At 60.6% G+C, this 19916-nt stretch overlaps 1 protein-coding gene across 1 annotated transcript in view; it reads left to right on the top strand.

The window, feature by feature from the left end:
• Ass1 (argininosuccinate synthase 1) overlaps nucleotides 1–19916 on the top strand; it is a 41597-nt gene that overhangs the window by 6259 nt on the left and 15422 nt on the right. The window contains exons 4-12 of the mRNA XM_004849110.4: nucleotides 1195–1263; nucleotides 2715–2903; nucleotides 6876–6932; nucleotides 8396–8470; nucleotides 11239–11309; nucleotides 11654–11684; nucleotides 15525–15615; nucleotides 17768–17852; nucleotides 18376–18440. Coding sequence (XP_004849167.1) covers nucleotides 1195–1263; nucleotides 2715–2903; nucleotides 6876–6932; nucleotides 8396–8470; nucleotides 11239–11309; nucleotides 11654–11684; nucleotides 15525–15615; nucleotides 17768–17852; nucleotides 18376–18440 — 733 coding nt within the window. The remainder of the gene's footprint in view (nucleotides 1–1194; nucleotides 1264–2714; nucleotides 2904–6875; nucleotides 6933–8395; nucleotides 8471–11238; nucleotides 11310–11653; nucleotides 11685–15524; nucleotides 15616–17767; nucleotides 17853–18375; nucleotides 18441–19916) is intronic.

Below are 19916 nucleotides of genomic sequence, written 5' to 3'. Positions count from 1 at the left end.
GTGGGTGGCGGAGGCAGGGAGGGTGCAGGGGTGACCGGGCTCGGTGCCTGCCGGGGAGGGGCGGGGCCTGGGACAGGCCCACAGTCCTGCCCTCCAAGTCACCTGGCCTCAGGGAAAAGGTGTACAACCCCCTCCCCCCGGGGTCCCCAGCAGTCGACCCTGATCAAACCGGTCCGGTCCGTGGACAGGGACTCTGAACCTTCCTCCTCACGGCTGCGAAGTGTAGAAATTCAATTGAAACCAGCCTGAGGAGAAAAACCTGTAACAACTACAGGTGCACACCCTCACACGCCCCAAACCGGTTGGCTCACGTAGACAGAAGCCCAGGATGGCTTCAGGCGAAGCTGATGGGGTCTCCTGCTCTACTCAGCTGCATTCCCCGCCCCAGGGGCAGGTGGGGCTGCCAGCGCCTGCCTCACAGCCAGGCTTCCCTGCAAGAGGGGAGGGGGCTCCGACTGACACTAGGCCTGGGGCTGCTTTCTTTGGGGTTTAGTCTGGGTCACAGGGACCCCGGGACAGAGCTGTTCCCCGGGAAGGAGAGGGTGGTGCTCCAGATAGTCAGGAGTTGGCTGCAGTGAGTCCCCTTGTTCAGGTGGGGGAAACGGAGGGGAAGTGCTTTGGTGCAGTCACTGGGCTAATAGCAGCTGCAGAGCCAAGTGGATGACTAGGGCCCAGGCTGGACCCCTCCAGGGCCACGCACCCCATGGAGAGGCGCCTGTGACCTTGGCCGGCCCTGCAGCTGGGCTCCAAGAGATCAGTCCAGAGACCCAGGGCTCAGTCCTGACTGACTGGGCTGCAGGCCAGAGCCAGCAGCATGTAGACAGGGGCGACGGGAAGCAGAGGTCTGGCCCAGGTGGAGGGCACAGGGCCACTGCTGCAGTGGCCGGGAAGGTGGGGCACTTCCTCTCTGGGAAGTGCGCTGGGCTGGGCACTTCCTGCAGCATGGCCTTGCACCAGCTCGGGGTGGACGTGCTGGGAGCCATAGGTGGGGGCGAGGAAGCCGGCAGCAGACAGCTGTGTCCCAGCAGCCTGGGTGCCAGCCGAGTGCCTGGCGTCCTCCCCACACTCCTGTGCTACCTGCCGCTCCCCACCTGGTCTGTCCCCTCCTTCCCTCCGTGACCTGGGCTGCTGTGTGTGCTCCCGCGCCCCTCTCTGTCCCTGGTCTCACCGGACCTCTCCCCTCCTGCTCCCCAGGCCAACGTCGGCCAAAAGGAAGACTTTGAGGAAGCCAGGAAGAAGGCGCTGAAGCTTGGGGCCAAAAAGGTACTGAGGGAGAGGCGGAGCTAGAGGGGGCTGCGCCAGCCTGGGGCAGCGTGGGTGGTGCCCCTGCCAGACCTCTGTCCATTCCCCTCGCATCTGTGTTCCCTACTCATCCACCTGTCCGTCCACCTGTCGATCCTTTATCGCACCTCGATCAGCGTCAGGAAGCTCCAGCTGAGTTCCGTGCCCTCACTGTGTGTCTAGTCCGGCAGTGGGCAGACCCTGTGCTGGGTGCGGAGCCGACGTGGCAGACGTGGCCAATGTGGCCCCTCCTGCCATGGCTCATGGTGCCATGTCGGAGCTGCTCCCTATGGGAAACACCCTGATACTCGTGTCCCTTCCCCCGGGGTGTGAGCAGGGGACTCAGCCCACCTGCCTGGCAGCACCAACCCCCCTGCAGGGCTGCCAGGATCTAAACCATCCCTGGCCCAGAGCGAGGGCTCAAGGAGTTGGTGAGATGCACGGGGAAGTGGAAGCCACAGTTCCCAAGTCACATGGGAGCTGCACCGGAAGTTGGATGTGTCCCTGCTCTGATGCTGCCCAGGTCTCCAGGAGGAGGAGGAGGCATCTGAACAGAACCAGGGAGAGGGCTGAGACTGGAGGGGAATGTGCTGTGAAAGGTCACCCTACCCCATCACTAGATGAGCAGTTCTCCATCTGTTTGCAGTGTTTCATGTCTATTGTCTTGCACATAACATTAGAAATCACCCAGCATCGCTTTCTTTGCTTTGCTTTTTTTCCTCCAGTATTGGGATTGAACCCAGGGCCTTTGCACTAAGCTACATCCCCAGCTCTTTTTCAATGTTTTTAAACTTTAAGATAGGGTCTTGCTAAGTCACCCAGACTGGGCTCAAACTTGTGATCCTCCTGCATCAGCCTCCCAAAGTACTGGGATTACAGGCATGTGCCACTGCACCCAGCTCCGTGTTTGCTTTTGTGCCATCCATGTCACAGTGAGTGAGAAAGGCCAGTCATGGCTCAGTATCACTGTAAAAAGTGCTGGCACTCAGTCTTCCTGGAGAGGTCTTTTGAAAGCGGCTCCTTATGACCTACGAGGCCTCAACCATGGTGCTGTTTACATATGGCTAGCCTTTATCTACCAGATATCACCAGCCCTCCCTCCTCCCCAAACCTGGCAATTGTGCCAAAGTCGTGTCCCGATGCCACCAAGTGCCCCTGGGGAACAAACCCACCCTGGATTGAGAACTACTGCTCTAGGTCTTAGGCAGTGACTGAGTTTCATTTTGTTGAGAAGGTTTTGTGAGCTGCCTGGTTTCAGTGGGATGGTCTGTGGATTGATTAGTAATGTCTGTCATGAGTGTGGCAGGGACAGTAACAGTATGGTTTGCAGTGATGTCTGGTACAGCTGCAGAAGTGGGGGGGCAACTCCTGCAGCTCCGTACTGACCAGCCCCTACCCCTGCTGAGGCCCCCCTCACAGTCCCCATCCCCCAGGTGTTCATCGAGGATGTGAGCAGGGAGTTTGTGGAGGAGTTCATCTGGCCTGCCATCCAGTCCAGCGCACTGTATGAGGACCGCTACCTCTTGGGCACCTCCCTCGCCAGGCCCTGCATCGCCCGCAAGCAAGTGGAGATCGCCCAGCGGGAGGGAGCCCAGTATGTGTCTCACGGGGCCACAGGGAAGGTGAGGAGGGGCACAGGTGGGCCTTGGAGGGCTGGGCTGAGGGAGGAGGAGGTGCTGCTGTCCGGGAGAATGTGGGCAGCCAGGGCGGCAAGGCGGCCAAGCGTCAAAGGCTGTGCCCCAGGACAGCTTGGTGTTAAGCTGCAATCCGGCTTTAAGATCCCAGCAAAGCTCCCAGCTACTCGGGAGGCTGAGGCAGGAGGATCACAAATTTCAGCCCCCACCTTGCCACTGGCGTTCTGAGCCTCGGTGTCTTCATTTGCAAAATGGGAATATGGCCCTGCCGGGGTTCCTGGGCCTGTGGCTGCACCCCTGCCCCCCTCACTTTCACCCACATGGCATCCTCCCTCCGTGTGTGTCTGGCACTATGCGTATTTCTCCTGTTTGTAAGGACGGGTAGGGTCCACCCTGACACCCTCTTCTTAGCTTGACCCCTGTAAAGCCCAAGTCAGGGCACATTCTGAGGTCCTGGGGGTTGTGAATCTGCCTGTTGTTTTGTTTTGTTTTTTGAGATAGGGTCTTACCATGTGGTCCTGTCCTCACATGGCAATCCTCCTGCCTCAGCCTCCCCAGTGCTGAGATTATAGGTGTATACCACCACAGCAGGCCTTTGAACCCACCTTTTAAAGGGGACACAGTCATCGGGTAGCACGCCCCCTTCCTCTGCCTATGGGGGTGCAGGACAATCCTTCTGTGTCATCCCCCATTGCAGTGCCCCAGACCCACCATTCCTAACAGCGCCGACTGCCATGAGCTCTCCAAGTTGGTGGGGACCACGCCAGTGTCCTGGCACAGCACGCGGGCCCTGCACCTCCCAGCGACAGAGCGCACTGCCTCGCTGCCCTTGGCTGGTTGAGGCGGTGCTGGGGTTGCTGGGGGAGCAGGTCAGAGGAGGTCGGCTCACTGAGGGGCAAGGGGCTGGGGAGGAGCAGAGGTGAGGGAGCAACAGCGCTCACGGGTGGGAAGTGTGTGCCAGGCAGAGGGAACAGCCTGTGGCAGGCCCAGACACAGGCCGGGCACCAGTCTGCCTGGGAGCCCCGCAGAAGCTGTGGGAAAAGCAGTAAGGTCAAGGTCAGCGTCAGCGTCCGGCCAAGCCGGGGCCACATCCTGAGGGCGACTGATTCAGCGGTGTGGGAGTCCTGGGCTGCATGGGGGTGGCGGCGACTCCCCCAGGAATGTTGGTGAACCGCGCTGAGTGGAGACTGCGCAGGGTGCTGGGGGTGGCAGTACCCGCGGGCCGGCAGCAGAGGGCACAGGAGAGGCTTCCGGAGGCTCGGCCCAGCTCCACAGCCCCTGCGACCTTACCCCCCCAAGCTTCTGCTTCCTGCACAATGGTGATAAAAATAGACCCGGACTCCCCGGGTGCCTGCGAGCGATGGGGAGGACGATTCCAAAAGGCCTGGCGCCTGGGCTGGGCGGGTAGGAACGCTCTGTGCAGGAAGTGAGCCCGGCGGAAGTCATCGAAGCATAAAGCACCCAAGCTGCTCATCTCCTGGGGCTGAGCCGGACAGTGAGCTCTTTCCTCGTCCTGGCGGCTCGCGGTGGCTCAGGATTCGGGAAGGGGTGCTGCCCAGAGAAGGGCCCCAGCGACCCCGCAGGGCTCGGCTGGCAGACCAGTGTCAGGGTGCGCTTGGGGTCTGCGCCCAGGCCGGGCCCACTCCAGACTCCCAGAGCAGCTCCCGCGGTGTGAGCGCGCTGCGGGCATGTGGCCACCAGGGGGCACCAGAGGCTTGGGTTTGAGGTAACTGCTGCGGGCAGCGCCGCCGCCCAGGGTCCTCAGGCAAAGTTGGCTCCCGTGCCTCAGTCTCCCTGCATGTGCAATACCAGGGAAGCCCCTCACGGTGCTTGGAGAGGATTTTTGAGACTTGGGATGCGAGAGGGGAGGCTTAGGACAGGGCACCGGTGATCCCAGGTATGGGGAGGTAGGGGGAGGTCAGCAGAGGGGCGGGGGAGAGGCTGTGTGGCCCGGAAACAGATGCAGATCCCGGCAGTGCCCAGCAGTGGGCACCGTGGCTGGGTGACCAGGGCTGGGGGCTGCATAACCGCGGGGGACCCCAGGCCCGAGGTCCTTGCTCCACCTGGAAGAGGTCTGCTGGAGCCACTTCCTGCCCACTGCAGGGGTGGTGGAGGGCACTGGCTGTCCCCTGCCACTGGGTCTCCTGGGGCACTCAGCAGGGGCAGAGCAGGGCTTAGCCGGTGCCGCACAGCCAAAGGGCATCCAGGAGGGGAACAGCTTGGTAAGAGACAGTCCTGCTGCCAGCCGACCCCTGCCCACCCGGAGCCTCACTGCAGCGGGGAACCTCGTCCCTGCTGCCTGGAAATATGAGCCCGAGCCTGCTGGGGTGCAGGGGGGGGCGGTTTGTAAATGGCACCATCTGTAGGGCTGGCAGGCAGATGGGAGACCCCGGCCCGCCGTCCCCGTGGATGCCGCTCTGTCGCCACATGTGGACACACGTGTGTGAGACGTGCCTTCCCCCTCTCCCCGGGAGCTGCAGGGGCCCCTGGAGCTGGGCACCCCGGTTAGGGAGGGGCTAAGGTGTGGCGCTTGGCTTCCACCTGGACAGACCTGGAGCAGATTGGGCCCCCTGGCGGCGTCTGAGTCCCAGACACCACCCCAGCCGGCCGCCCCTGGAGCCACAAGCCGCTTTTGTACTGGGGAAACGAGTCTGGGAGGAGTTGCCGGGCGTGCAACCCTGGACCCTGACCTTCCCCATCAGAAATGAGTCCGCTTTGTACGACAGCCACCATGGCTCCACAGCCAGGCTGGCAGAGGCTCTTGGGCCAGAGGGGACACCAGATGCTCACCCAACCTGCCCAGCGGGCAGCTGGTCAGAGGAGGGCTTGCCCTGCAGGGAGCCCAGGGCCTGGGAGTGAGCCCTTGGGTCGGGCGTGAGTGCTGCGTGGCCCTGGGGCAACTGGCTTCACCTCTCTGAGCTTTGCTGTCCTCATCCGAAGCAGAGTTCAAAGCCCCGCTGGCCCTGGTGCCCGTCTAGGTGATGGTGCATAGCACGTGTGCGCCCCAGGGATGGAGTGGAGGTTGATGGGGCTGGGGGGGCCCAGCTCACCCCAGGAGCTGTCGGAGGGGAGCCGCCAAGAAGGGCTGGAGGAGGGTTTCCGCATCGCCCGGCAAGACTGGAAAATGACATGTTATTCCCACCGCTGCCGCCGTGCTGTGCAGTTTTCACAGTAGGTGAAGGCCCCGCTGTTATTTCCCAGCTCCGTGACGGGCACTGGGCCGCCTCCCCCAGGGCCAAGTGGGCTCCCATCCTCTGCGTGCTCGGTGAGGTCCTCGGGGGTCAGTGACTGCAGCGGCAGGAGGAGCAGGCCCGGGTGCTGGGGCCCTTGGATGTGCTCCCCCCGCCAGTTTCCCCTCTGCAGGGAGGAGCTGAGAAGCAAAAGGCCCTCTGGTCACCTGTGTCCCTCTCCATCCCCAGCCAGGGAAACTGAGGCCCACGGGGTGCCAGGTGCCCAGGCGCTAAGCAACCTTGACCTCCAGTTTGGGGTGGGGTGGGCAGCTTGGGGAGCTGCCTGGGGGAGGGAGGCCCCAGCCCCAGAGGTTGGATGACTCTGCAGGGTCCTGGACATGCTCCCGGAACTGTGCACATACATATCAACATGTGTGTGCGCCACGGATCGCGGGACCCTGCTCCATGTTCCTATGTGTACGCGTACCCCTTGCCCCACAGGGTACCCCTGCAGCATGTACCCCTGCATTGCGACAAGTGTGTGCTCTCCCCCTGCCATCCGCACACCCCCTCACCATGCCACACAGCTGGGGCCAGACTCAGAGGCCCTGGGTTCGATTCCCCACCTGCAGGAAGTTGCCAGTTCCTCCGCCTCTATGCAGTGCAGCAAGTCAGGAGTGGCGGCGGCAGGGGGGGGGCTCTTGTGCTGCCCACCCTCCCCAGCACTGCTCCGGCCCCACACCCTCCCGTGACCCCGTGGCTCCTGATGGTCCTGTGCCCTTTGTTTCAGGGGAACGACCAGGTCCGCTTCGAGCTCACTTGCTACTCGCTGGCCCCACAGATTAAGGTGAGAAACTGCCCCGCCCCTCAGTGGTGGGCACTGGGGGTCCAGGGCATGGGTGCCGGCAGGTGGCACTGGTCTGAGACTCTTCACCTAGGTCCCGGGCTCATGGGCACTGTCCCCCTGCTTCTGCTGCCCCTGGGGCTGGGCATCGTGTGTGCAGAGGGTGGGCAAGCCCTGCAGTCTGATTTTTCTCGAAGCCACATTTAAGAAATGGAATGAAAAGAAACAGGTGGATCATCTTAGTAACATATTTTCTTGAGCCCCGTGTGTGTGTGTGTGTGTGTGTGTGTGTGTGTCCAGAATGTTAGCATCCAACATGGAATCAATGTGCACAAACCCTTAATGGGGCGCTCCACATCCTTTTTTATTCTTTTGGTCCTGGCCCTCAAGACCCCGTCTCCATGGGGACAGCTGCCTGGCGGGTGCTGGCAGGGGCTGTGTGTGCCCGTGGCTGCCGTCCTGGATGGTGCCAGCCTCGATTTGAGCTCCTTTGCAGCCACTTCTGCCATAGCTCTGGGAGATTTGCCCCTCAGCCCCCAGGGCTCTGAAGAGTTTCTGTCTGTCCCTTTGGTGGGGTTTCTCTGTCCCTGTGGCTGGCAGCTGTCTAGAGCCCAGCGGGGCCTGGAGAGATGAGGGGTCAGTAATCAGCTCTAATGATCTACTCTGACCCCACATGCCAGGCCACCGAGAGGCCCCGGACAGTGGCTGCTGTTGACTGGAGACCACCTGGGCCCCCAGCCCCACACCCCATACCCGGGTCTCTCATTCCCACGGTGGCTTGAGGGACCCGGTTGTCCAGTTTCTGCTCTTTGTCTGCAGAGGCCGAGCCCCGTGGCTGCTGTGGGGCTTTGCTGGGCACCCACACTGGTCTGCAGGGATGGGGATATGGATGGGGGTGTCCCTAGAACTGAGCCTGGTCCAGGGTTGCTCATTCTAGGGCAGGGGGCACCACACCCCCAGCCCCCAACCCAGACACCAAACCAGTCTCTCCCAACCACCTGTGCACCCGAGTTCTTGGGGGCAGGGGCCTGGCGAGCCCCAGGGGTAAGCGGGCTCTTTCTCTTGGGGTCCCCACGATGACCCCTGTGGCTGGAGTGGCCCCTCTGTCAGCTTAGACTCCTTCCTGTCTCCCCCACTCTGGTGGAAAGCTGATCCAGGGCAACCCTGTGACGCCCCCCCCGCCGCCAGTCCACCTGCGGTCTTTGTGCCTAGTTCAGATCCTCGGGTCTCACTGGGGAAACTGAGGCCCAGAGGGGGCACAGCTTTTCTGCTGCCAAGCCTAGGCCTCCATTACCACCCCAGTGTGGCTGCTGTATCCTGTCCTGTTTAATGCCCCACCCACCACCCCATGAGCTGCATCGTCTTGGGGGACCCAGCAAGAGACCCCCCCCAGGGGGTCATCAGAACTGTGAGCCTCTGCCCGAGAGCCAGCTGTGCCACTGTCCTGACCTCTGCTCTGTGCCCAGGTCATTGCTCCCTGGAGGATGCCCGAGTTCTACAACCGCTTCAGGGGCCGCAGTGACCTCATGGACTACGCAAAGGTAGAGTCTCCCCTTCGCCCTGGGCTTTGCCTGCTGCTGCCCTCCTGGCCCAGCTCTGCTCGGGGTCGTGTCTGGGCTGGTGGCATCGGACCAGGATGAAGCCTGTGCCCTGGGCAGTGAACCTCTGCCCCAGCTAGCCCCTGTCCAGTGGCACCCGCCCCCATGGCTGGCCACGTAGCAGTGTGGTCATGCACCACACTGAGTCCCGAGCACGAAGCTGTTCTCCGCACTGCAGTCACCTGGCTGCTAATTGTCCTGGGTGCTTTCTCAGGGACAGTAGATGCTCTGAGGGACAGTGGCAAACAAAGGCTTTTGTGGCTCCAGCCCTTTTTGAAGTACAAGTTGCAATAAAACATATTAGAAGTTTTGCATCAAGATCCTTAGCCGCTCTCTGGGGTACCTTTCTTTTTAGCAACTCCGTGGCAGCACTTGACAAACAGCCTCAATCAATCAGATGGGGGGAGAGCAACTCGGTGCACACACCAGAAAATTGTTCAGGTTTTTAAATAGCAGGCGCCTGGGCTGGCTGTGCACTCGCTGCCGCCAAGGCAGAACGTTGTAAGGGACTCGGAGGGAACGCGGTCCTGCCCCAGTCGCCAGCGTCCCATTAAGACCCGGAGCGCTGGGAGGAAAGACCTCCTCCACCATCTGTTGTTTTCTTATTAAGAGGGGAGTTTACAAGAGCAAACCCATATGTTGCCAAACAAATTGTCAAATAGCAGCGCTATTAAGGCAGCGGAGGCTGGCAGGGCGTTGTTTCCCTCCCCCGTCTCCTCGGTGCTGTAGACGCCGAAGCAGGTCTTGTCTTTGCCGATAATGAGCCGCAAGCCCCACAAATAGCCACGCTCGCGGGAGAGAGGGGTCCGGCAGGGCGGCCACCTGGACCCCCTCGGGGGAGCGGCCTCTGGCTTTTTGGGCAAAGAGGAATTTCAGAAGTGTCGTGGTCCCTCCTCCCCTGGATTTGGGGAGAAGGTGCTTGGCGTAGCCGCCACCCCCATGAACATTCGGAGCAGGAAAAGGTTTTGCCGGGCAGAGATGCACGAAGCCCCCTGGGCCTCCCACGGTGTATCTGGAGCCGGGTTTGAGAACCGAGCTTGGGAAATGGGGGTTTGTTCTAGAAGCGGAGGCAGAGGCACCCAGGAAGTGACCAGAATCACTGAGCAGACAGGAGGCTTTGTCCAAAATTCAGAGCCAGCCAGGAGCTGAGGCAGATGAGACAAAAATCAATGTGGCTTTGAAAGGCTGCTTTCAAGGCCAAGAGGTGCTCGGGGAGACAAACCATTCGCTTCCTATGGCAGAGACACCCCGGCCGCCGGCCTTGTTATCATAATTAACCGAAAAGCAGTCAGAAGCAGAGGACCAGGTGGGCCCGGGGTGGCCTCCTGGGGGTGGCAGGGCAGAGAGGGTCGGAAACGAACGTCCCAGCCTGGAGTTGGGGTGTGAGGCGTCTGCCGTCGGAGGTCCTGCCCTGGTCCCCCCTTCCCTGGCTCCTTGATTGCAGTTTAGGGGGAGAAGGCAGGATTCCCACGCTGCCCCCAAAACAAAAGCTCCGGAGAACCTGGCCAGCAGCTTTCTGAGCCCCGCCCCCAAGCAGGGAGGACAGCTCAGCCGGCCATGCCCGACCACGCGTCCCCGACATCAGGCAACCTGGAAATGGGATGTTCTCTTTGCTTAGGAGGTTTACACCAAGGAGCACACGAACTCTAGAGAAGATGGTGGGGTGTTTGCTTTGGGTTTTAGGGGGAGCAGGGTTGGCAGCACTGGGGATTAAACCCATGACCTTCCGGCTGAGCTAAATCCTCAGCCCTTCTTTATTTTCTATTTTGAGACAGGGTCTCGCTAAGTCAATAAGTTCTTCAAACTAGGCTTCAGCTTGTGATCCTCCTGTCTCAGCCTCCCAGAGGGCTGGATTACAGGCATGCACCACCACACCAGGCTTGTCTGGTTTTGTTTTTAAAGCAAGTCTACTGGTAAAGCTAAAAACCTAGGGAGTTTATCCTCTTTTTTTAGTACCAGGGATCGAACTCTGATCCTTGCGCTTGCATAGCAGGCAGCGAAACCACTGACCTAAATCGCCAGCCCTATCCTCTTGTTTTTAAGCCTCATTTTCAATTAATGTGGGGATGGAGGGGACGCAGCCGCTTCCTGAGGAGGGCTCTAGAGTCACTGTCTCAGGTGTGAGAGCCAGGGCTGAGCATTTCCATCTGCAGAGCAGGCCCCTCCCTGGATGTCACCAGCGCAGGCCTCTGGGATCTCCCTAGCTAGAGGGCTCCTGGCCTGGGCCACTTCCTGCATGCTGGCAGGAAAGCTCAGCTTGGGGCTTGGAGCTGGAGGCGGGCAGAGCTGCTGTGCTGGTCCTGAGCAGTGGCCCTGGGGTGGGGGCACCGCTGTCTGCTGCAGGTGCTGAGCAGGGTGCACTGCTTTAGTGATGGGTTGGACATTCGGGAAGCAAAGTATGACCGGAGCCAGAGTCCAGGCCATTCTACCCCCAGCTCACAGGGTCATGTGGGGGTCAGCTCCAGCGTTCACCTCCCAACACTCCCTATGCCTCAGACACGGGTCCTGTTGGGTCTGTTGGTTGGTGGGCGCATCCAGCAGTGGGGCTGACACCCCCTTGGGCAGCCCCAGGAGGGGAGGGAGGTGGCTTGGGTCTTGCTGTGGGGGGCCAGAGTCCGGGGCTGTCTGCCACCTTGGGGAGATCGAGGCACTGAGCCTGACCACTGTGTCTGGGCCCAGCTGCCTCAGCCTGACCGTGCCTTCACCCACAGCAACATGGGATCCCCGTCCCCGTAACCCCGAAGAGCCCGTGGAGCATGGACGAGAATCTCATGCACATCAGGTGAGACCAGCCGCCCATGCCTCGAGCCCCACGCTGGTTCCCTGTGCGGCCCCCACCGTCTCTGGGAAATGGCAGTGGAAAGCGGGTGCAGGGAGGAGTTGAAGGCAGAAGGAACAGCGGGTGAAGGTGCCCCATGAGCTGAGCCCCAGAACACAGAGGGAAACGGCCCAGGCCTTCCCCGCGAGTGTGGCTCCCATGGCCGCCGTGAGGACCCAGGAAGCCCGAGCACAGCCGGCAGCAGGTGCTTCGGAAGAGAGAACAGGGCAGGCAGGACTCGTGAGCCTGCAGGGGGGTGACATCACCCCGTCCCTCCCAACTGACCCGTCTTCCCTCTCTCCCTGCAGCTACGAGGCTGGCATCCTGGAGAACCCCAAGGTAACAACCCCCTGCTGCCCTCGGTGCTGGCTGCTCTGCCGTGCCGTGCCGTGCCGTGCCGTGCCGATGCTGTCTGATGTTTGCAGCCTAATTTGAAATTTCATGGGGGCGGATGTGGGGCAGGAGCTGCCCCGGCCTGCCTGCCCGCCCTCTGCTTGCTGCGATTTAAGACCCCTCCTTTCCTGGTGCTCTTTCTAATTGCCGCTGGGATGAATAGGGAAGGAAATATTTCAGGGCAACACAGAGAGGGAGTGTGCGAGTGGAGACAATAAAGACGTAATTAGGCAGATGAGACCACTCGTGGGAGGCCTGGCCTGTGCCACCAGCCCTCGCCGGCCGCTTGTCTGGGTCTGAGCTCCACGCCCACCTTGGCCACCCCGATCCTTGTCCCCAGCCTCTCAGGAGTTTGAGGTCTCTCCCCGGGGGGTTTCTTGCTGTGTCCCCTGCGCCTGTGGGAGGTGGGGAAGGCAAGGAGGCGTCTGTCACGGGAAGAGGACAAGCGCTGTCCTGGGGTCTCAAGTCCAGCTTTGGGGGGCAGGTGGCGGCTTGGCTGCCATGAAGGAGGATTGGGGGAGAGGCAGGGGCAGCTGGAAGGTCAGAACTCGGGTGGTTTGGTGAGGAGGAGGAGCCCAGAGCCCCCCAGCCCCCCAGATGGCCCCCCTGCACTGGCATCTCTGGCTGCAGCCCCGGGTGCTCATCTTGGCTACACGAGACCTGTCCCCCAGCCCAGTGGCACTGGCCATGGTGTGACAAGTACCAGCGATGCTGGCGCCAGGCCCAGCTTTAGCATTTCCCTGGCTGCCCTGGCTGTGCGCCCTGTCCTTTTATGGGTGAGGAAACTGAGGCCCAGAGTGGGACCCCCCCACCCCAGGGTGCCAGCTGCTCGGCCAGCGGGTGGACGGCGGCCCTGTGCTGCCCGCTCGCCTGTGTGGCCCTCGCCTGTCCTCAGGACAGCCCCCGCCCTCGGCCCCGGGGACTGACAGCCTCACGGAGATGCTGCCTGCTGGCCACAGGCTTTTCCAGTTCACGCTCTGCTGACCCCACGACGCCCAGGCCAGCACCTCCAATTAGCCAGTCAGTCAGCTCCGAGGGGGACCGGGAGGCTGGGCCACTGTCCCGCCAGGCCTCGCACGCCAGGAAGCTGCTCCCCACCTCTCTGAGTGGGCTGTGGCCTTCTGCTCCCTGAGAGAGAAACAGAACCCCAGATCCGACTGCCCTAGGATTGGGAGCACAGCTGAGACCTGGGTGAGAATTCCAGCTCTGTTTCCTGTTGCTGTGCCCCCCAGGGCAAGCTCCCCAAGCTCTTTGAGCCTCTAGCGCCTGGTGCACGAAGTGGGAAACAGGGCGCCTCCCCAGGGCTGGGCTTGGCACAGGGCAAGGCCTGTTGTCGGGATGAGGCCCTGGCCTTCTCCTCGGGCCCCCAGGGACCCCTCCCACCCAGTAGGGAAGGCTGGCCTCACTGGGCACCTGTGGGTGAGGCCTGGTGGGCAGAGGCGCCCGGGGCTCTGTGCTATACGCGGAAGGAACCCCAGGGCCTATCCACATGTCCCTAGATGTCCTGTCCGAGCTGCCGGCCTGGCCCGGGGAGGGGTTCTGGGAGCCACAGCTCCGGGGAACTGGCGCCCCTCCCCCGCGCCCAAAAAAAAGCCCCTCGACCTGCGGAAGGGAGCATTCGCAGGCAGATGGCTGAGCCATTTTCTGCCTCCATGAGGGCTGATTGAAGGGCAATGAGGCAGCTAATGCGAAGAAAGATAGAAATTTACTTGCTTTAACTTCATACGGGCCACAGTGAAAGAGTTCATTCAGTCGCTGGCCCGCCGTATCTGACGGATGAATAAACCATTTGCCGCATTGATCATGCCTCTACATCATGGTTTAGTTCATGGGCCATTTGATCCCAATCTCTCCTTCTCGGACCCTGTTTCATGCTTTCTTTCGCCCTCTCCCCGCCCCCCACCCCCCACCCCCGCGAACCCCCCCAGGATGACATTGGAAGTGGGCCTCCCGCCGGGATGGATAAATAGATGGCATTGATACTGGCCAACAAACTATTTGTCATTTGAACTGGGCTTTTAGGAGGGAGCGTTAAAAAGAAGGCAGGCGCCTGGCCACCTCGAAATGCAAAGCAAATGTCCTTTTATTTCTATTTAGTTATTTTATTTCATCCGTGCTGTCAGGTTGCTGACTGTGACTTCCGCTGTGGAGGGGACTCATCCTCCTTGCTGCTGTCCTATCTCCTGTGTCCTTCCGAACGCGAACCTTGGCATCTCTGACACTGTGGTGGGAGGAAGTAATGGGCACCATGCTGTTGGAACCAGGCACAGCCCGGGTGGAGGCTCGGGGAGGGTGGGCCCTGCCCAGCAACCCCAGACCCAGTCTTGGTTCTGTCGCTCGGGCTGAGCGGGGCTGTGAGGCTGTGTGTGCCCGGGAAGCCAGCGTCAGCCCAGGGCCTGACAGGCTCAGAGGTGCCCAGCCTTCCTCTGGCTCCCTCTGTGAGTGGCCGTGTGGTTTGGACCAGCTGCTTCTCTGGGCCTTGCTTTCCTCTCTGGTCCATGCAGAGATGGGGCCTGGGGTCCCTCACAGCCCCTCTGAGGCTGGAAGTAGAGTAGGAAGGGTGAACCCTCCTGGTTTGCCCAGAACTCTGAGGACATTTTGGACCCAGAACTTTTGGTGCTGAAACCAGGAGAGTCCAGGGATGGCTGTTCAGTCACTCAGCCAGCAGCACAGGGACCACAGGTGAGTCCCGAGGCCGGTCCTGAAGGGCCGGAGGCCCAGTGCACCTTGTCAGCCTCTGCGGAGTGCTACCTCACACGTGTTCCCATCTAGCAAAACCTGGGCACACCCTTAAGGTGTAAGATAGTCACAGGCCGGCATCCTTTCCCCATTTTACAGATGGAGAAACTGAGACCCGGGAAGCAGGGCAGCTGGTCCTGGGCCCACCTGCGACCCTGACTCAGCTTGGGCACCACTGTCAAATCCAACACTTATATGTTGAGTGCCTCGTGGGTCTTTGCCGTGCTGGGCGCCAGGGAAGGGGGGGGCACAACCACATTCCCCTCCCCATTCCTCCTCGGTGTCCTCACCTGCAGGTTGGGTAGCAGTGAACAGCTTCCTGCCACACCCGGAAGCTGCTGCACGGAAGCAGCTCAGCTCGGGCCTGTGCTGGGCCTTGGGAAGGGACCGAGCTCAGGACTGTGGGGCCCCAGAGCCCCCATCCCCTCAGCCGGGAGAATCCCAGGCCCGGAGCAGCTCCTCCGCCTCCCCCAGGAGCCGGGCCCATTTCCAACACAGCCGGCACAAATATACATAAAGGTTGATGTGTTTTCAAATGGGTTTCTGCTTTGCTCTTCTCTTTTCTCCCCGTGAGTATTAACCTCGGGACCCCAGGGACGGCTCGGCTCGCCAGAGCACCTGCTGGGGTCACGCGTAGTCATTAGCTTTGCGGTCAGTGCAGAATAAACCCCAGTTCCTGGTGCCGGCGAGCGTGTGCGTGCGTGCTGCTCCCAGGAAGCCGAGGAACGTTCAGCACCGCCCGGCTCCTCCGAAATCACACTTTCCCCCTGACTTGTTTCTCTCTCTCCTGCCATTCTACCTCCAGCTGTGGGGGCGTCGAAGAAAAAGATGAGATCAAGTTGAGGGGAAAAATTGTCTGATTTCTCCAGCCCTTTGTTTCCCAAGCCCCTGACAAGCAGGCCTCGCTCCAGGCTGGGGAGCCCCAGACCCCTGGTTCTGGAGCGGGTTAAGGGGGCCGCCGGCTCAGCACAGGGCATGCAGGTGTTGGGTGTGGCACCTCTGGGCTTGCTGCAATGCCTGGTCCCTCCAACCTTGTTCTCTTTTTAGAACCAGGCTCCTCCGGGGCTCTACACAAAGACCCAGGACCCTGCCAAAGCCCCCAATAGCCCCGACATCCTGGAGATAGAATTCAAAAAAGGTACGTGGCCACGCTGGGTGCAAAGAGGGGCGGCCTAGGCCCTCTATACCCCTCCTGCCATGCCATCCCGGAAGCCAGGGTCCAGGCAGCCCTGTCCCTGGCCGTGTGGCCTCTGGGTCCCCGTGGCAGTCTGTGGAAACTTCTAGTTCCTGAGTGGCCACTTGCCAGCTACTTGGGACTTCGGGGAAGTCATTCAATTTCCCTGGGCATCAGTTTCCTCATCTGTAGGGAACGAGGCGGGTAAAAGAGGGGCTGGGTTTTGCTGGTGTCGGATGAGGTCTGTTTGTGGTGCCAGCGTGCTGATCTTGCCCTTGTCCTCGCTGTTTGCTGGGCTGGCATAAGTGCCCACTTGCGGCTGGGTACCATGGTCCTCTTGCCCTGAAGGAAGGAGGGAGGGCACAGCATGGACCCAGCTCAGTGAGGCTGCGGGTGTGGAGGAGCTTAGAGAAACAAGAAGGCTTCCTGGAGAAGCTGGTGTCAATCGAGCAGGAGTTCACAGCACCAAGCCCAGGCCTGCAGGCTGACCTCTCCGTCCCTAAAGCAGCTGCTGGCCCAGAGCAGGAAGTCTGAAGAACTTTCCCTTCCCCAGGGCACCTCAGAGAGAGGAAGGACCGGGCAAGGGAAGCCTGGGCTGATGGGGGAAGGCAAGGGTTCAGGGAAGCCGTGCGGCAGATGTGGGGTACGGACCGGTCTCCCGCACTGTTAATACTTCAGTGCCCACCTCTTCCGGCCCAAGAAGGACTGACTTCACACCTGAGGGACCAAAAAGACCTTGGAGGGACCAAGAGGCAGCGGGAGCCCCAGGTCCATCTTGGGTCCCCCCGGCCCTGGCCTCTGTGTCCTCTGTGACATGGGACAGGCCAGCGGCACCTGGGCTTCCGGCTGCCGAGGGTCCCGGGGGAACAGCAGCTCCGAGCGCCGAGCTGGAGGAGCGATGTGACCCATTGTCAGGACTTGGGGACAGTCTGGAAGAGGAAAAGAAAAAGAGGAGGGGAGGAACCCTCCCCTGCCTGGTTCCCATTCACTCTCTAGTTAATTTATTTGAAGTTTTAATCTAATTATTAACTATTTTAAAGGCTAAGAGGCTTTCTCCGGCAGCAGCACCAACAATGTCACCTCTTATCTCGGGCAGGCCCCAGCGAAGGCCCCAGCGAATGGGACCAAGGAGGGAGAGAAAGGGAGAGGGGAGAGGCGGGGGGCTTAGGGTTCATTATTGGGCAGACTTACATTTAATAGCAATTTACAACCAAGTTATAAAACCCCTGGAAATGGGGGTGAAGAATGGCGAAGCTGACAGCGCCTTGAGGGAAGCCCTCGGAGCGGTGCCTGGCTAATAAAGACTCGAAAGGCGCTATTGAGGGCTGATTGGCACCCGATGGCTGGCTACATGGTAATGAGCCAGGCAGATGGGTGGGAGATTAGTCGCCAACTTTGAACAGCTTTTCTTTGTCACTGTTACAGCTCTCTTGTTAGCCCCCTAATACATTTATTGCTCATTTCACACCGCTCCAGAAAGTGCCCTTGCTATTCAAAGTCAACCCTGAACCCACCCATTGGCCCCCACCCCCCTTGACATGGCCTGGCCCTCCCCAGCCGCAGCCGCCTCCCTCCTGCCACCCCAGATCCCCTTCTCAGATTCAAGGGCCCCTCCCTGCCCGAGCAGCTACCGGCGCACCCCATCCGTCAGACGCTGCGTTGCGGGTCTGGGGTACTGGGGTTGGGGCTTGGGGGTCCGCCTAACAGATGTGGGGGGGGGCTGCTGTGTGCGCGTGGGCCAGGGCCCCACTGTACTCCGGCCAGGCGGCCCCGGGGAACTGGTGGGACAGAAGGTGCTCTGGGCCTAAGACAATGGTGGAGCGTGAAATTCAATTAGTTCAGGGCCTGGTTCCAATTTCACAGCCCCTAAATGCAAAAGGGGTGAAGAGAATGGAAGGGTAGGGAGAGCGTTTTTATTGCACTTTCCCTTTCATTCCGGGGGGGGGGCTCTCGCCCCTTCTCTCCCCCAGCAGGCCTCAACCTGCACGAGGCTTGGAAGGAGTCATTTGAGCTCTGTATCTGTCACATGCGTTTAAGGCGTTTCGGGCAGAGGAGCGGGCGGGGTGCGGGCGCCTCTGAGGAGCCCCAGGCCCATGGCCCTCTCCTCCTCCCCCAGGGGTCCCTGTGAAGGTGACCAACGTCCAGGACGGAACCACGCACAGCACCTCCTTGGAGCTCTTCCTGTACCTGAACGAAGTCGCGTGAGTGTCCGTAGCTACTCTGCCTCCCGCGAGCCCTGCATCCCACAGGCGCGGACCATGGCAGCAGCTGACGGTCACAGCCGAGGCTCCGGGACTGAGGAGGACAGGCTGTGTCCTCCCCCCAGCCACAGGGCATCCCAGGCTGGGATGGGTTTGACGGTGCTCTCGTTGTCCCTTTTTAGACTCCTCAGCCCACCTAGGTAACAACCCAGGGGTCTGCTCCTCCACAGGATTCTGAGTCTCCCAGACCCGGACCTGGTCAGGGACACGGACAAAATAAAAGACGATCCCAGGCAGGCCCAGGACAGAGAGAATCAAAGAAGCAAATTGAAGTCAGAGTGACCCAGGCAATCCTTTCTTTCTGGGCCTCAGTTTACCACCTGTCCAAGGGGCAGGTGGATCAGGTGACTGCCTCAGGTGTCTTGCAGCCTGAGATGGAGCCAAGCCACGCCCAGCTCAGCACGGGCCTCTGACCTCAGGCCTTGCACGAGCGCCCTATCCACGTGGCTCTCTCTTCCCACAGGGGCAAGCACGGCGTGGGCCGCATCGACATCGTGGAGAACCGCTTCGTTGGAATGAAGTCCCGAGGTGAGTGGGACCTGCGGCCTTTGCCGCCGTCTCAGGGCGTTGGGGGAGGAGCGTCGCAGGGGGACCCGGAGGTCAGGCTCTCTGGTGTCCTGGGCGGGCCAGCCGGGTCTGGGGCCCAACCGTGCAGGGCCGATTTCCTGGTCATTAAGGCTGCCCGGCTCTCGCCTGGGAGGCTGGGCGGACTCCTGCCAGGGGGGGGCGCTGTGAGCCACTGAGCAGCAGGAGCCTGAGGGAGGGAGGGAGGGCGGAAGCCTTTTCCCAGGGGCAGCAGCTGGAGTGGCTGCCACTGAGGCTGGGGAAGAGCTGAGCCTAGACTGTCCTCCTCCGAGTCACCCTGGTTCCCATGAGTCCCTTTGTCAGGCACCTGCCATTTCGTCACCACAGCCCCCTGTCTGGGACTCAGTTTCTCCATTTATCCAACAAGGGGCTCTCCTGTGCCTCAGAAGCTGTCAGTGTGTGATAAAGCATGCTGGGGTGGGCGGGCTAAAAAGGGGTGGGCAGGTTTGGGCTGGGACAGCCCCTTTGGCGGGTGCCTGAATCCCTTGGCTTAGGACAAGTTGGGAAAGATAACACCAGCAAAAACAAAACAAAACAAAACAAAAGAGGCCAAGCTCTCTTGAGGCTCTCGTCCTTCTGGACATTTTTGCTGGAACCCTAAAATCCCGAGAGAGCTGATGGCCACAGTTCAGCCCTCAGAAAGGTGCTGGCTCGGGAGGCCGATGTCCAGGGCCCTTGTGCCAGGTTTGTTCACCCTACCCAGGAGCCTCAGGCGAGGCATCTCTGGGCCTCAGTTTCCCCAAGCGTAGCGTAATAACCCTGGGGGTGGGGGTTGGATCCTTCTGGCTCTAACCTGTTTGATTTTCTCTTAAAAGGTGTGGGATGAGGGAGGAGGAAGCCACTTTGCCTCTTTCCTGGGGTTTTTCCCCCTCCCCTCAGCTATTATCCAGGAGAAACAACCTAATTGAAAGTCTCTTGGGAAGGCCTTGTGCAGAACAATGCTGCTAATTAGCTGTTGCCTTTTATCCTACCTTATTTTGCCTCTTACCTATTTAACATCTGATTAAATGTGGCTTCATCTCCACCTGCCCTTGGGAGCCACACAATGGGTGGCCTCCAAGGCAGAGCTGGGCAGGACCTTGGGAAGCCAGAGACCAGCACCTCATCACACAGAAGGGGAAACCAAGGCTCCGGGAGGGGAGAGGGCTCACAGCAAGTCCCAGCTCCTCAGTGGCAGGACCAGGACTGATGCCCCTGCCCAGGGAGACTTGGGGAAGCACGCTAAGAACTTGGAAGAAGACAGACCCAAGTTCAAACTCCCAGATAATAGCAGGAACAGGTGCAATGGTGGTGCTCCATGAAGGAAAGCCAGTCCCCAGGCATCGCTGGGTGAGCAAAAAGGCAGCAAGGCCCTCTGGGGGTAGCCATTGTGGCTTAGGGGTGTTCAGTACCATACCTTTCATCATGCCTTTCCTGTGC

This window comes from Heterocephalus glaber, unplaced genomic scaffold (genome assembly GCF_053883595.1).
Source record: "Heterocephalus glaber isolate CG9 unplaced genomic scaffold, H.glaber_assembly_v1.0 deba00001479, whole genome shotgun sequence".
Classification (NCBI taxonomy): domain Eukaryota; kingdom Metazoa; phylum Chordata; class Mammalia; order Rodentia; family Bathyergidae; genus Heterocephalus; species Heterocephalus glaber.
The sequence above is the reverse complement of the archived record's forward strand: the minus strand, read 5'-3'. Positions and strand labels throughout refer to the sequence as shown.